The sequence below is a fragment of the Epinephelus lanceolatus genome, chromosome 20, assembly GCF_041903045.1.
Source record: "Epinephelus lanceolatus isolate andai-2023 chromosome 20, ASM4190304v1, whole genome shotgun sequence".
Lineage (NCBI taxonomy): Eukaryota > Metazoa > Chordata > Actinopteri > Perciformes > Serranidae > Epinephelus > Epinephelus lanceolatus.
Window position 1 is genome coordinate 38,468,265 of NC_135753.1, and position 16,588 is coordinate 38,484,852.

At 42.4% G+C, this 16,588-nt stretch overlaps 2 protein-coding genes across 2 annotated transcripts in view; one reads left to right on the top strand and one right to left on the bottom strand.

The window, feature by feature from the left end:
* Nucleotides 1-16,588, bottom strand: part of plppr5b (phospholipid phosphatase related 5b) — a 175,148-nt gene that overhangs the window by 144,728 nt on the left and 13,832 nt on the right. Inside the window, exon 2 of the mRNA XM_033638552.2 lies at nt 8,358-8,445. Coding sequence (XP_033494443.1) covers nt 8,358-8,420 — 63 coding nt within the window. The 5' untranslated portion in view covers nt 8,421-8,445. The remainder of the gene's footprint in view (nt 1-8,357; nt 8,446-16,588) is intronic.
* On the top strand, nt 1,753-2,820 carry LOC144458979 (uncharacterized). The gene is made up of 5 exons (XM_078163009.1): nt 1,753-1,912; nt 2,101-2,179; nt 2,270-2,384; nt 2,465-2,545; nt 2,653-2,820. The coding sequence occupies exons 1-5, from the start codon at nt 1,753-1,755 to the stop codon at nt 2,818-2,820; spliced, it is 603 nt and encodes a 200-aa protein (XP_078019135.1).

Genomic DNA, 16,588 nt, shown 5'->3' on the forward strand with positions numbered 1-16,588 from the left:
GAAAAAACAATGTGACCATTTATACTCAATGTTCGCATTGAAGTAACTTCATAGATCCAAAGTGGAACAAGTGACAATACATCAAAATGTAAAGAGAAAAGAAAAGAAGAAAGGAAGAAGGGACAAAATGGAAATAAGGAGAGGAGAGAGGACAGACAGCCAGTCGGATTAACAGAACGTTAATCAATGACAAATTTTTAGCATTACTTATTCTAGCAAACACTCAGGGCCGAATTCACAAAAGGACTGCGTGGCTTTTGCGGCCACTAAACCGGTAAAAATGGAGCAAACAGATACCGTCTAATTCACAAAGCACGCGCAGAGGGTGAAATGCTCCACTAACTGCGCTGCCAAGCAGATTGCATCTCAGTGCTCCAGTGTTATTTGCATGTATTTAAATGAGGTAATATCCATATATTTGGCGCAAAAATTGCCCGTTTCTATGCAAATGAGTCTCATTGATAAACAACGTCTAATTCACTAACACCAGCGCTAATAGCCACACGCAGTTTGAGTGAAGTAAATAACGTCTTTAGAAAGCTGGTGCAAACTGGGCGCTCCTCTGTGGAAGCCTCTCGCCCAGACTTTCTAGTGATCTTGGCAGAGTGATCATGGCAGCAGTGATCGTCTGTTAAATCAGTCTGTAAATAATATTTTGACATTATTATTATAATCATTATTACTTTAATGGCATCCGAAGATACTGATGCGTTGAACAGGTGACAGTCTGCGGTCGTTCTCAAAACGCACTTCTGTCACGCACTTCAAAAGCAACTTTCAGTAATTTATTTTACGAAACGGAGTAAACAAACGTGAACAAAAATGGTTCCATAATTCATATTAAATTAAAAAGATAACGAAAAAACAGCTACAAGTGAGAGGGAATAGTGATAAAGTGGTCAAACTTGGTCAAATCCACAGCCTCAACCCATCCGACACTGTTAGACTGACTCACCAGCAGACATCACTACATGAGGGTATACAGTATTCAGTACTTTGCCAAACACTTACCATGCCATGTCATGTGGCTAATTGCAATCAGGGGCAAACTGCACTCAGCTGCCAAACTTTGTGGGTGTGTTTGCACTGGTATATCATTAGCGCAGTATCCTTTGTGAATAGGACGTTAAGATGGAGCAAACTGCGGGTGCAATTCAAGGTGCTATCAGCGGTTCCACCTGAATCATTAAGAAATTTTTCGATTCCTAAAAATTGTCCCTCGCCGCACACACTAGTTTCTGTTAAAAACGCATGCGCAGCTGCGTCTACCCCCAGCTTCTTGCGGCACGCCGCTCTTTTTGGACTGCACATGGATATTTTCTTTGTTGAAAACACGATACGAACCTGTATAACGTAAGCTGTTTGCCATCATGGAGCGCAGCAGGCGCTCTAAAGTGTGACATCATTTTGTCAAAACGGATGACTGTTCGGTAGTGATGGTGAAATCGAAGCTTCATGAAGCATTGACACACCTGCTTCAAGAACGACACACTGCTTCGAAGCATTTCATACAGTCAGAAGAGTGACACCTGCTGGCTGTGTGTCATAACTGCATCTAAGTGAAAGACCATTGGGACTGCCTGTATTGTGGGCGTGCCGAAGCAGGGATCGAAACACTGCCTCGGAACACTTGCGCTTCAATAGATCGACACTGTGCCGAGCAAACTGGCTCGAGCGTAACATCACTACTGTTCGGCACAGTGCAACACCTGTGACAAACGTATTTCGTGCAATGGAGGATGCACCACGAATATGGCAAAACATCTTCGCCAGCAGTACGGTATACAAATCAAAGAATGTACCGTGTTTGACATGTTGCGCCGGACTCCCTCCTCCTCACAAGCCTCGTCCTCCTCCGTCAGCCCGGCTCAGCCAACAGCCAGCACCTCCTCGTCGGAGCCTTCGCAGTCGGGTAAGTTCAGTGAACTTTTATTGAAGATTTAAATAACGTTTGTTTAGTTTCTAAATTTAATAAGCAACCGCGTCAAATGTGTTTTTGTAGATGAAAGCTTGCAGTCGCAGAGTTTACGGCCTAACGTTACTGCTCAAGCTAACAAGCTGGTCCCACAACATGAAACTCAAAGTTGTCACAGGAGAAAGGTGAGGAGTGCCACAGAAAAGTCACGGCTCATGTGGTGAGGCTGCATCCCTTCTCAGAAGTTGAAGCACCGACATTCAGGTAAGAAAATAGTTTAGCTAACTTGTTAGCAACCTGCCCCTGACTCACAGTAACAGTAACGTTATGTCATGTTTGTTTTTGTGTTTATAGAGACATGCTCAGTGCTTTAAACCCCAAGTACACCCAGAAGATGACTGACAATGCCGCTGTCTGGGATCGGATCAAGGAGAGGCTCCTGGCTGGAAAGCTGACCGACACTGAACAGGTGAAATGTCATTCATGCACAAACACTGTCTCTCCTCAGTCATTACAGTGTTTTATCTAAATGCCAAATGTTGTCTGTAGTTAACAGTGCATGATTGTGGAGGAGATGGTGAGAGGAGCCAGGGCGACAAGGAAGGAGTGGAGAGTGAGGAAGAGGAGCATGTAAGCATATGATAGCAGAAATTATATGTGATAGATTCTGAATCTTAATTATTATCTATGGATGCTGGAATTTGTTTGGATAAGCTTGTTCGTTATTTGTTTTGCAGCCACCTCCCTGCAAAACTGTGAGGACGACTCCACTGGAGGAGGTTTTTGCTGACAAAGATGCTGTAAAGATGACATCACTGCAGACCTCCACCTCCATCCAGGACAGAGTTGAGAAGGAGTTGCAGATGTACAAGGATATGCCACCCGGGAACTGCCCATTAGTTTGACATCCCATTGTTCCGACCATATTAAACTCATTGTTCCAAAGTCCGTTCCGAAATCATCATGATGCCCTGTGGTTAAGGTCTGGTTAGGTTTCGGCACAAAAACCACTTGGTTAGGGTCAGGAAAAGATCATGGTGTGGGTTAAAATGAAAAAGAAAGTGACAAACACATAAGCCGTGAGCCTGCTCTGCCTCAAGCCGGTCGCAGCGCACCATATGCCAGCTGCGAGCCGTTCAGCATCGCGGACAGTCGGACTAATTGGATGTCGAACCAATGACATGGACCCCATGCCACCCATTGTTACATCTGATGACCTTTTTCATTTTTATGTGCACAGGCCTCCTCTACACCAAGTGAACGGGTTTTCTCCACTGCGGGAAACACAATCTGTGCTGAACGTTCACGTATACTGACTGAGAAGGCAGATATGCTTATTTATGCTGAACAAAAACTGTTAATGGGAGTTTTTATACCTGCTTGTTCCATGCAGGCCTCCTTTACACCGGGTGAATAAGTTTTCTTTAATGCGGGAAACACAATCTGCTGGACGTTCACATATACTGCCTGAGAAGGCTTGACATATGCTTATTTTCTTGAACTGTTTCTATTCTGTTTTTTATACCTGCTAGTTCCCTGCAGAATGTGAATGACTGACTGAATGTGAGTCAATTTGTGGAAAGGTGTATAAAAATAATTTTTAAAAAAAATTGTGTGAAATAAGCATTTGCCCGCCCCTCAAAGAATCGGAATCGAGAATCGTTAGGAACTGGAATTGGAAAGCAGAATCGGAATCAGAATGGCTAAAATTCAAACGATACCCAACCCTACCAATACATCCTATAGTTGTTGATGATACTGATATCGGACTGATATTTAGTCTGGACCGACTGACGGACAATGTCACCCATAGAGGCATGGCTCCAGCACTACTAACAATGAGACGATATAACTGTGAGGTTTTTTTTAAAAATGTAGCCCCTCAGTACGAGACCCCAGCAGGTTTGGGGCTGAGAGCCACACACAGGGGTGTAAGACAGTAGAGACAAACTAACACATCGTTGGTTTGGGTTGGCACGAGTTCTGAACGATGCATCAAATTCAATATATATGTTGAGTGTCTCCACTGTGGTGTGTGTCATACTATATTATTCACTGTACACATTGCTTGTGTACAGTGAATAATACAGAAGATAAGGAACTGCGTACTAAATCGCAATCACGAGATTGGTTTAAAAAAAAAAAAATCACAATTAGATTATTTCCCCATGGCGTTCAGCCAAACGTTCTTTTATTTAAAAAGTAGACAGATTAATACATAAATCATCAATGAAAATAACTGCACTCATCTTAATTTGTTCCCTATGCTGCTTGTAAGCATGTCCTTTTCACCACACTCTGAGACTCATTAGCATTCAGTCAACATCACACTCAGGGAAAGTAAAACAGGCTCTAATTAATTCCATAGTGAGCTAACTCTATGAACATTTAGTAGCTGCATTAAATATACTTTGTGCAGGGCAAGAGGCTACAACACTGACTTTTTGATTTTCACAGTGATACGGACACTGAAGGCAGATGAGAGTGATGGCGTTCTTTGCGGAGCGCTGTGGAGATAAGGGCGCCTTATTGGCTCGGCTTTGGTGCCGACGGGCCAGTTCCTACGTGCTGGTTCTGTACTTTTCATTCGATGCTGTTGGTCTAACTTTGTGTAGTCGTCTGTGACTTTCTCTGCTGTCTAACTGTTCTGCCTCGCTGCTTTCTGAGCAGTTCACATCTTGGGTACCATGCATTAATAATGAGCTGTGTTCAAAAGTAGAAAGTGACAAAGGAGGGAAGTAAAAAATGGAAGATTTTTTTCCCCTCTTGTTTTCATTTCATTATGTTCCAGAGCAATGCTTATACTTGAAAAGAGCCTGCTAACATTTATGAAGAATTATCACAAAGGATGAATCAAAGTAACTTCGCAGTTCACCTTCAAAATGTGCTGTCCTCAAAAACACCAGTATCATTTTCTCAATGTCAGCTTTTAAAAAAAAACTACTTCAGAATGAAGTGGTACCTCCTAAATCTACAATCTGAATTCAGCAGCTACAACATCTGCAAGTTGTGTGATGTTTGTTTTTTTAGTTGGGCTGTAATTTTGAAGAAAAGTGATGCTTTCCAGGCTTTTTCTACAATCTCAATGTTGGGACGCTGTGTTAGACGTAAATAAACACAGAATGCAATAATTATTAAGGACAAGATATCTAATGTGCAAACTCATAAACTTCACTTTGTTTTGTAAATATGCACTCAGTCTGAATTTCACACATTCCAAAAAACTTGGGACAGAGGCAACACAGCACTGGGGAAGTTATGAAATGCTCAAAAAACTCCTGTTTGGAACGATCCGGTGGTAAACAGGTTAATTGGCAACAGGTGAGAATGTCATGACTGGGTATTCAAGGGGCATGCTCAAAGGCTCAGCTGTTCACAACCAAGGACAGTCACTTTATGAAAGAAATGCAAAGGTCAAACAGTCCAACAGTTTAAAAACAACACAAAGTTGCCAAGAATTTAGAGATTTCTCCATCTGAAATCCATAAAATCATCAAAAGCTTCGGAGAATCTGGAGAAATCTCTGCATGTACGGGGCTAAACTGAAAATGAACACTGACTGCACTGCATTAAAAACCAATATGACTGGGGCGTCGGTGGCTTAGTGATGGAACGGGCGCCCCGTATACAAGGCTGTTGCCGCAGCAGCCCGGGTTCGACTCCAGCCCGAGGCCCTTTGCTGCATGTCACTCCCTCTCTCTCTCCCCCTTCATGCTCACCTGTCCTGTTGATTAAAGGCTAAAAAATGCCCGAAAAAAAATCTTAAAAAACAACAACATGACTGTATAAAGGATATTACTACACGGGCTCAGGAACATTTTGGAAAAACCACTGTCAGTAAACACATCGCTGCACCTACAAATGAAAGTGGAGACTTCACCATGCAAACTGAAAGCCAGGTATCAATAACATCCAGAAACAGTGACTTCTGTGAGCCTGAGCTCATCTGAGACAGACTGACACAACGTGGTCGGACCAGTTCATCGTGGACGTCATGTCCAGCTAAAGATGAAAAGGACCATCCAGACTGTTACCAGCTCAAAGCTCAAAGCATCTGTGATGGTATGGTGGAGTGTTAGTGCCCATGGCACATCTGTGAAGTTACCCATGAATGCACACACTGCTCATTACTCCACCACATTTGTACATAGTTAATCAAGACATTCACTGTGACCTCGTCACATGTCCATGTTTGGTCATGGACTTTCCACGTCCACATATGACGTCCAAGGTACCCTGGGTGTGTTGGTTGTTGACGTTCTGGGACGCCGTGTCAACTTCAGCCTGTTACATGCATTGTCTGTTTTCAAAATACACTTCTGTTTTCACAGGAAATGTACAGTTTGCATACAGTCTCTGTCAAAATAAAAGCACTACATCATAAGGATGTGCAATTACCTCTACCTGACACAAGGTATGCTAATATTATTTCTTTTCTTTGCTTAAATTATTGTTAGGTCAAGGTGCACATGTCCTTACCTTCCTCTCTACCAAGAGGGATATGTATATGTATTTGTTTTGTTTTATATTTATATGCGCAAATAAATAAAAGTCTAAAAAAAACCCAAAATTAATTGTCTGGCGATTGCGATTTTGAGGTCAAACGATTTCAAAATTAATGAAATCAAGAGTAGATGATTTTTGGTCGCGGTCGCCTGGAGATGTTATTTTGTCTTCTACGTAAGCCGCGCATGTGCAATACCGCTCCCTCCCCTCCTCTCCTCTGTTCACTCAACAAGCCAGTCAGTAGGTGAATTATGAATATGCGAGGGGCAGGTGATCGTGGAAGATTTCAGAAACAGTGTGCGTAAAATGGCCGAAGGAGAGTGAGACAGAACAAAACTGACGAACACTGGCCTTGTGGATGAAAGTCAATAGTTGCTGGACCCATCCACCACCCCTCCGGCCTGTCCTACTCAGACTCTTGCCACCTAAACTTTCGTGGTTATCCAGCCGCGTTTCCCCCGACACTGCTGGGCGCCATTAAACAATAATCGCCTGCATATCATGCCAACATAAAAGGCCAGCTTTTTTTGTCTGACATTGGAAGTCACTGACCAAATGCCGGTTTTCGTCAACTTAAGAGTAGGGCTGCAACGATTAGTCGACTAACCGTTGACCAATCCACTATTAAAATAATCGGTGACTATTTTAGTAGTCGACTAATCAGTTTGAGTCATTTTCCGTAGGAAAGTACTGTAAAAGTACCCAAAATACTCTTATTGCAGCTTCTTACGTTCAAATATTGGCAGCTTTACACACTCTCCCATGACGGTGAACTAAAACCCTTTGGCGTGAGTACGAAACAAGACATTAGATGACATGATTTTGGGGTTTGGGAGAGACAGGCCGACATTTTTCAACATTTTAACACATTTTTTGATAAAATGATTAGTCGACTAATCAAAGACATAATCAACAATAAAAATAATCGTTAGCTGCAGCCCTACTTCGGAGTGAGACCGGGTTGAGCTAATAGTGATTTGCAGCTTTAGTCATGCCCTGACAGTCAATCACAGAACCTTTAAGTTTGACAAAATAATCTTAAATCAAGGTCCATTATTTTGTCAAAACACTGTTCCCAAGATTAACAATGAACGTCAGACTTTGTTACAGTCAGAGAGAGATTGTGGTCATTAAAAGATGGATAGATGTCGTGGGATATCCTGATCTTTCTTTGGGGGCATGATCCCAATCTGAGTCCTGTTATACTGGGTATCTTCCAGTGCTGATAAGACAGAACCATAGGTGGGTAAAATTACTGTTACTCTGTCAAAACATGTGCTTAGGTAGAAGTAAAAGTAGTCATAAAAAAATTTAAAAAAAGAACTGATCACCAAAGACCACACATGGTCTTCAGGTAAAGGTAAGGAGGAGAACATACACACTGCCAGTGTGATTTGAAAGCTATACTGCCACAGTTGAAGAACAACAAAAGCATTAGTGCACCCTTACTGTTGTGCTTCACTCTATCTGATTATAACTAAGTCGTCAAACACTGCAGGACATCAACTCAACTCTTATGTGAGTCATTTCCATGTAGAACCATTTCAAAGAATTCCTTAATGTGACGTCTTAAATCACATCATGGAAGCTCCTCTGTTTCACCGTGTCCCAATGTCTGATAAACATTAAAAAACACTTTTCAAAAGCCTCTAAATATAGTTAGAAACTGAATGGGGCTTGATACCGATTGGTTTACAATGTTGCAGTCGCATGTGATTCACTTCTCTTGCCACTAGATGGTGACAGAGTACTGTGTTTTTATTACAAGCACTATGTTTGACAGCTCATTCAATGCACAGACAGTAATCAGCAAATGCAAACATACAGAAAAAATCCTGATTTAATTTTCTGGCAACATTGCTGCTCTTTAGTTTTACATCAGTTACACAAAGATGAAGACATCCATCATTATCTGTCTGTATGAAACATGTCTTACCTCGCCTGCCAGTGATGTGTACAGTTTCCTTCGCTCCTTTTTACTGAGTCGTTTGGGAGGCATGACGACTTCTTCTAATTGGCATGAACTGCAGAAGAAGAAAACAGACAGAATGTTGACAAGTGTGACAGACGGGGGGCGATTGGGGGGAAAAAACAGGGGATAAGAACAAAAGACTCTGGGTTGAATTCAAGCTGAGGTCATGTTGATGTGTCTTGATCCACGACAAAAACAATAAACCAGCTGCTAATATTAATTATATTGTACATATGTTGTTTCAACATTTTAGTCCTTTAAAACAATACAGAAACACTGTCTTTGGACACACAGAGTTGGTGTCCACACTCACTAAAGGAATGTATATCTTTAAAGGACAGGGATCTGTGTGACTGATTCTGTCTTCGCAACAAGAAAAGCATGCAGTCCCACAACTACCCACTGGGTGTCAGTACTAGATAACTAATAACAAACCAGCAGATGAACCACTGTTCATGTTTTCTCTTGTGAATCAGCCACAGCATCAGAGTTGAGTTTCCTGTATTACCCCAGAGACAAACAATAAGATTTTCAAAATTAAGTTATACGGTTGAACCTGTTCAACTGCTCGTTAATGCAGATAGCTCATCAGCCAATCGGGTGTCAGCAGCTCATTAACATTTAGTCATGTAGACATGGTGAAGACGAGCTGCTGAAGTTCAAACGGAGCATCAGAATGATGAAGAAAGGTGATTTAAGTGACTTTGAACGTGGCATGGTTGTTGGTGCCAGACGGGCTGGTCTGAGTATTTACTGGGATTTTCAGCACAACCATCTCTAGGGTTTACAGAGGATGGTCCCAAAAAGAGAAAATATCCAGTGAGCCAAAATGCCTTGTTGATGCCAGAGGTCAGAGGAGAATGGCCAAACTGGTTCAAGATGATAGAAAGGCAACAGGAAGTCAAATAAGCACTGGTTCCAACCAAGGTGTGCAGAAGAGCATCTCTGAAGCAACAACACCTTGTCCAACCTTGAAGCAGATGGGCTACAGCAGCAGAAGACCACACCAGGTGCCACTCCTGTCAGCTAACAACAGGAAACTGAGGCTACAATTCACACGGGTTTTCTCACCAAAACTGGACAATAGAAGATTGGAAAAACCACATTCAGATGGAAGCATGGATCCATCCTGCCTTGTATCAACGCTTCAGGCCGCTGCTGGTGGTGTAATGTACGCCGTCAGCCTCCATTAGGTGGAGCTGTGCTGCTACCCCCTCTCCCCTTGGATCTCCACAAGGGATGTGAGGACTCTAAACCTGAGCGTCCATCGGCATATGGTTGAGTTTCAGCAACTTTTCAGTTCACTACTCTGTCTGCATACTGTCACTCCTGAGAGGCAATAGTACTTCAAAGCAAACCAGAGACTGTTGTGTGGTGGAGATGTGTTCAGTGATCATCCTAATAACTTGGTTTATATGTAAAAACTCTACAGGGCAGCTTTAAAGGCCACAGTCAGAGGATAAGGCGCAGGTAAATTTATTCAAACAAAATAAACAGTTGGTCGGTCCACAAAAGTTACAGTAACAGTAGCCTATAATAACAAATAAGTAAATATAAACGAAGGACATTGGAAAAATAAAGTGCAAAAATCACACAATCACATAAAATAATAATTTGCGTTGTCTTTATAATAATGCTGTTGCGGACGTGGCAAAAAAAACTTAAGCTGTTATAGCTGTTCTAAAAGCCTCCCGTAGGCTTATTGCTTGAATAAATAAATAAAAATAATAATAAATATAGGCTAAACGAAGAACAATGGAAAAACAAAGTCCCTTTGCGCTGTCTTTAACTCAAAAACACAGTGTTTTACATGTTTTTGGAGAGGAAAACAAGCATGTTAACCTTACCTGGCTTAAGCAAAGTGCGCATATGGTTAACAATGTTTCCACCCGTGCTGAACACCCTCTCTGACGGCGTGCTTGTTGCCGGGATGCACAGATATTTCCGTGCCATGTTGGACATGAGCAGGGATGGGTAGTAACGAGTTACAAGTAACACACGTGAGTAAAAAAGTAGTTTTTCTGAGGAATGAGTACTTTGTAAGTTCCTTTTTTAAAACTGTACTTCTGCTCTTACTCAAGTATATTTTTGAGTCAGTAATCTACTTTTTACTTCACTACATTTGCCATTTACCTTCGTTACATCTAGTCTGCTCTAAATGCAGGGATTTAAGTTGAACAATAGGTGGTGCGCAAGGCACGTCTCTACTGCAGATGGCAAGATGCCAGTGGAAGAAAAACAAACACCATGCTGAAGCGCCATGTTCTGAACCCGCTGAACAAGCAAGCACCAGTCCTCCACTCCTGATCTGACCCCGACCGTGAAGATCATGTCGGAGCCGGGTCAAAACGAAGAGCGAGCGGGAGCTTGCCACATTTTTTGTGCCAAAATCCATAAAAAAGAACAGTTACTTGATGAAGTGCCTCCTGTGCCTGCCAAAAAACAGGAGATCCTTGCTTTCAAAAACTCATCGTCGAATCTCTGCAAGCATATTGAAGTAAGTAAGCACATAGCCTGCTATATAAAAAAAATATTCAAACGGAAAGTAACTTGTACTTGAGTAAATTATTAACCAGGTACTTTTTACTTTTACTTGAGTAGGTTTCTCAAATAGTAATTTTACTTCTACTTGAGTAATTTTTTATGGCAGTAATTGTACTTTTACTTGAGTACAGATTTTCAGTACTCTACCCACCCCTGGACATGAGTGGGCTCACAAAGCATGCTGCATTTTTTTTGCTGCATTCATGTGGTGTCAGAAGATCCGAGTTGACGAGTTGTTTTTCTGACATGAGGTGGCGTTCATGTGAATTATCCCATTCTGAAAGTCATTTTTCGATTTTTTTCCGACATCACATGAATACAACATCTTTATTACATTGATCGTTTTGTCATTGATCAGTTTCATTGATTAGTTTCAGAGATGTTTAAACCATAACTTCAACAGATACCAGTTCTTACATTTTTTACCTTCCATAATGTCATAATATTGTATTTATGCTGTTTGTTTTCATTCAAAGACACAGAAACTTTGAACTCCAATTTGATGTCATTTTATTGTGACTAATGATGGTATAGTCTAATATGATTGACATTGGCGGGAAAACCTGAGTACCAGGAGAAAACCCGTGAGCAGATAATAATGGGCTCTGTGCACCAGCTCCACTACTTCCTGAAAGGAAGTAGGCATGAGTATTTCCTGTCCTATACTGTTGGATTAAGTGATTAATCAGGTGTGTGCTCCAACAGTATAGGACAGGAAATACTCGTGCCTACTTCCTTTCAGGAAGTAGTGGAGCTGGTGCACAGAGCCCAAAATAATCTACAGAAGCTGTCAGTGCTATATCGTAGGCAAATGGATTTGCCTGTGTCCCTTTGCCTACGATATAGTACTTATGAGCACCATGACCTGGATGACTAAGACACAGACATCCCTGGGAGGCAACTGTTGCCCAGCCTGAGCTGAGCAACAATTGCCTCCTCCCCTACCTCCTTCTTCTCATCTGCTCTAGTTTGTTCTTCCTTCTAGAGCATTTTTTTTAAATGTCATTGACATTAACGGGCAAACCTGAGCACCAGGAGAAAACCCTCTGTGGAAGCCGTCAGTGCTATATCGTAGGCAAATGGATTTGCCTGTGTCCCTTTGCCTACAATATAGTACTTATGAGTACCATGACCTGGATGACTGGGACACAGACATCTCTGGGAGGCAACTGTTGCCCAGCCTGAGCTGAGCAACAATTGCCTCCTCCTCTACCTCCTTTTTTTTTTAAATGTGACTGACACTGACGGGTGAACCTGAGCACCAGGAGAAGACCGCACATAAATTGAGAAAGCTATGGGAGCTACTGATGCCCAGCCTGAGCTTAACAATCACCAGCCTCCATTTCTTCCTCCATCTTCTCATCTCCTCTTGTTTTTGCTGCCTTCTGCTGCATTTTGATCTTCATCTTCTGCAGCTGGGTCTCTCTGTCATCGGAAGACCTCCTTGGAAACAACAAGAAGCGTTTCCTCTTCTTGTTGATGTACAAACAGAGGTCTTCGAGTTCCGCCTTGTCAGCGACCAGCTGCGTAACCTCTGTTTCCAGGCTCTGCTGTTTCTCAGCCAGGTCCTTTGTAACCTTCTCCAGAGCGGCATATTTATCATGCCAGGATGTCTGGCTCTGGAGGAGTTGGACATCTTTAACTCTCAGCTCTTCTGCTGTTTTGGAGAGCTTGTTATTGAGGCTGTTGTTGTCCTCTGTGAGACGGAGGATCTCAGCATCTCTCTGGCTGATGTCTGGCTCCACTTTGACCCTAGATGGGGTCTGTTGTGCCTCCCAGCTCTGCTGTTTCTCAGCCAGGTCCTCTGTAACCTTCTCCAGAGTGGCATATTTATCATGCCAGGATGTCTGGCTCTGGAGGAGTTGGGCACCTTTACGTCTCAGCTCTTCTGCTGTTTCAGAGAGCTTGTGAACAAGACAGTTGTTGTCCTCTGTGAGACGGATGATCTCAGTGTCTCTCTGGCTGATTTTGGCTTCCAATTTGACCCTAAATTGGGTCTGCTGTGCCTTCATGCTCTGTTGACTTTCTTCCAGGTTGCAGAAGTTGTCTCTCAGAGACTGTAATTTATCCTCCCAGGATGTCTGGCTCTGGAGGAACTCAGCATCTCTAACTCTCAGCTCTTCTGCTGTTTTGGAGAGCTTGTGAATGAGGCTGTTGTTGTCCTGTGTGAGACGGATGATCTCAGCGTCTCTCTGGCCGATTTTGGCTTCCACTTTGATCCTAGATTGGGTCTGTTGTGCCTCCAAGCTCTGTTGAATTTCTACCAGGTTGTAGAACTTGTCTCTCAGAGACTGTAATTTATCTTCCCAGGCTGTCTGGCTCTGGAGGAGCTCAGCATCTCTAACTCTCAGCTTTTCTGCTGTTTCAGAGAGCTTGAGAATGATGCTGTTGTTGTCCTCTGTGAGACGGATGATCTCAGCGTCTCTCTGGAGGAGCTCAGCATCTCTAGAGGTCACGTCTTGTGTTGTCTCAGTGAGTTTTTTAACGAGACGGTTGTTGTCCTCGGTGAGACGGATGATCTCAAGGTCTCTCTGGTGGAGTTGCTCCTCCATCAGAGAGACCTTGATAGTCAATTCCTTCTCCTGAGTCTCCCATCTCTGGTTATTTGCCTCCATGTCTGTTGCAGACTTCTGACTCAGAGCCTCGTATTTCGCCTGCCAGACGTCCTCGCTCTCCAGAAGGGCAGTTTCTCACTCTCCTGGGCTATTTCACAGTTTCAAATCCTTTGATCTTTTGATGTGTTCCGTGCGCCGAAGTGTCACAAAGGAGTTGGAACACTGATGGCCCCGCCCCCCCCATCCACTCCACATAGAATTTAAAAGTGGGCGGGGCTATTCCAGAGAGGGTTCCCACAGGTCCTGACAGTTCTTTCATGTTATTTAATCTGAGTTGAAAGAAATTAAGGTCTTGAAAGGTTCATAAAAATAAACACAAATAGACATTTGGTCATTGAAAGTGCTTGAATTCATATATTTGTGCAAAAAAAAATTGTAGTTGTTTTAATATTGTCAGCCATCACTGTGACACATTGATAATCATTGTCTGTGAGCTCCTGTAAAGCTGCTAGTCCTCATTATAAACATTCACTGTTGTGACAGTAATTAACCTTGATCCCTTTCTCCAACTATGCAGTGTTGGGTTCTTTTTACAGAATTTGGCCTAAAATGTCCTTGAAAAGTTCTTGAATTTGTTGTTAAGTTTTATATTGCTGGAACACTGTCAGCCATCACTGTGACACATTAATGATCATTGTCTGTGAGCTCCTGTAAAGCTGCTAGTCCTCATTATACAAATTCCTAGATGTTGTTTTTGAGGCAAAACGGCAACAAAATTGTCTGAAGCTGAATATTTTGCTAAATAAAAACATTACATCCATCTTCTTCTTTCTAAATAAATTTTGAATTGTGGACTTCACAATACTCTGGAGTTAAAATGTTATTACAAATGTTCAGAAAAAATAAATATATTCAATGTTTAAACTCCGACTCTGACGCGTTAAATGCTCATATATTCCACTATATGTCGAAAAGAATTTACAAATCATTGAATTCTGTTTTTGTGCTTGTTCTAAACTAAAATGTCCTAATAATATTAGTGTGGCGTGATCTTTATCTGCAACTGTGCAGAAATACTGGGTTTAAACAGCATGAACTGGCATGCAAAAAAAGAAAAACGCTGTGCAGGATCTGAATGCTGATTTACAATTCAAATGTCAACGGTATGAATGAAGTTTCGAAGCCTCTAACTGTTCGTCACTGCCCTGAAATGTTGCAGATCTGTTGTTTTTCTATTATTTATTATTTATTATTACTGCATTACTCCATTTATTATTATGGGCGGTATGGTGGTGCAGTGGTTAGCACTGTCGCCTCACAGCAAGAGGGTTCCTGCTTTGAACCTGGGGTGAGGGGAGCCCTTCTGTGTGGAGATTGCATGTTCTCCCTGTGTCAGTGTGGGTTTCCTCCAGGTTAATGCCACCCTTCCTGCTGTACTCAAAGGTTCCCCAGCTTTATGCTTCACCTCTCTGTAGAGCTTGGGTACGGCTGTGAGGGTGAAAAAACGTGGGGGCGGAGTCACATACCTGGGTTCACGTGTTTTTAGCATGTAACAAAAGCCTTGGTTTTCAGCAGCGCTGTATGGACGCAGATCTTTGCACATGCTTGTGCAAAAATTGTGACACTGCTGTAAATCACGTGTCATATCCAAGTTCTCCTTCTGTGTTAAAAAATCCAAAATAAGTCCAGATGTTTGATTTAAATGCAGACGATGCATTTCTGTTTCTTTCTCCGGTGCCTCCATCTTTGTTTTGATGAACTTCCTGCCAGATGCCGCTGACTGAGACCTCTGCTGACCTCAGCAGGGAACAAAACATCAGCACCATCTAGTGGAGCGAAAAGCAATTGATTTTATTATTCTGGCACCAAAAGTTGGATTAAAATGTTGTTTGTGAGACTGTATTGTCATGTCCCGGTGTCATCCATGTTATGTGTATCATTACTTGATACTTTAATGAAGATGAGATTACTTTGGAACAGTGCATGGTGTCTGCAGGTCTTACAAACCTGCAGATTAAAACAAAATACAGACCAGCACAGCATGAACACCCAGCTTGAACTCCAGCGACCTTTATCAAGCTGAGCAGCAGTCTGCCGGCCTTCATTACACAGCACCACGGCAAATCAGTGACAGCACTCTTCTTCCAGGAGCACCGCGTGGATCTGTTCTTCTATTCGAACACTGTCTCATCTTTTTAGCATCTGTTGTGCCCCATGTGGGCCTTTGCTGGAGGCAAACCCGACTGAGCCACGAGCCTTTTAAAATACACTCAAGACTGTGCGAAGCCACCAGCAGCACACACATTCAACACCAGCAACTGCACACGAGAAGTTCTGCAACTTTGTGAAACAGGCCATCAAACAGTCACGGCCACTTCACTCAGTGACTGGTCAGGTGTGTGGAGATGAGGCGAGGTTTGAACTTCTCTCTCAGCTCTGTTTCTTTATTCTTTACACCAGTGCTTCCCAACTGGTCCAGACATGAGGTCCAGATCCCTCCTTAGTCATCAGTTCAAGGTCCACACAGTTTAATATATTCAGCATCATACTTGTGTTTGGCCATCGAGCTAGTTCACTGTCTTTGTCAAGTAGCTGTCTGTTAGTCACTCACTCTAAAGCAGGAAACAGCACTTCAAAATAAAAGCTCTCCACTGTACTTCAAACTAAACCTTGTTTCTAACAAACTTGACACATTCAGGAGACACTGAAACCCATTTTTGGACCACAACCCACCAGTTGATAACCACTGCTTTACACAAGTACTAAGGACGTCACTGACGACTCATTGCCCTCACATTTAAACAGAAACTTCTTCTTCTACTACTTCTTCTCTAAAATAAGGAAACAAACACGAAACAATGTCATGTAGTAATATCCTTCATACAGTCATGTCAGTTATTAATGCAGCTCAGCCTGAGGGGTCAAAGGTCACAATCCTTCAGTGGTTTTCAGCCTTTTCCCTCAAGTGCAGAGATTTCTCCAGATTCTCTGAATCTCTTGATGATATTATGGACTGTAGATGTGAAATCCATAAACTCTTTGCAATTCCGTGTTGAGAAATGTTGTTCTTGACCTGTTTACACTCTCCTCGATTGT

Excerpts from the sequence above, each read along its gene's own strand:
- LOC144458979 (XM_078163009.1), top strand. The coding sequence starts at position 1,753 with ATGGCAAAACATCTTCGCCAGCAGTACGGTATACAAATCAAAGAATGT. Across the intron at positions 2,180-2,269 it reads GTTGAAGCACCGACATTCAG|AGACATGCTCAGTGCTTTAA; the intron begins GTAAGAAAATAG and ends TTGTGTTTATAG. Across the intron at positions 2,385-2,464 it reads AGCTGACCGACACTGAACAG|TTAACAGTGCATGATTGTGG; the intron begins GTGAAATGTCAT and ends TGTTGTCTGTAG.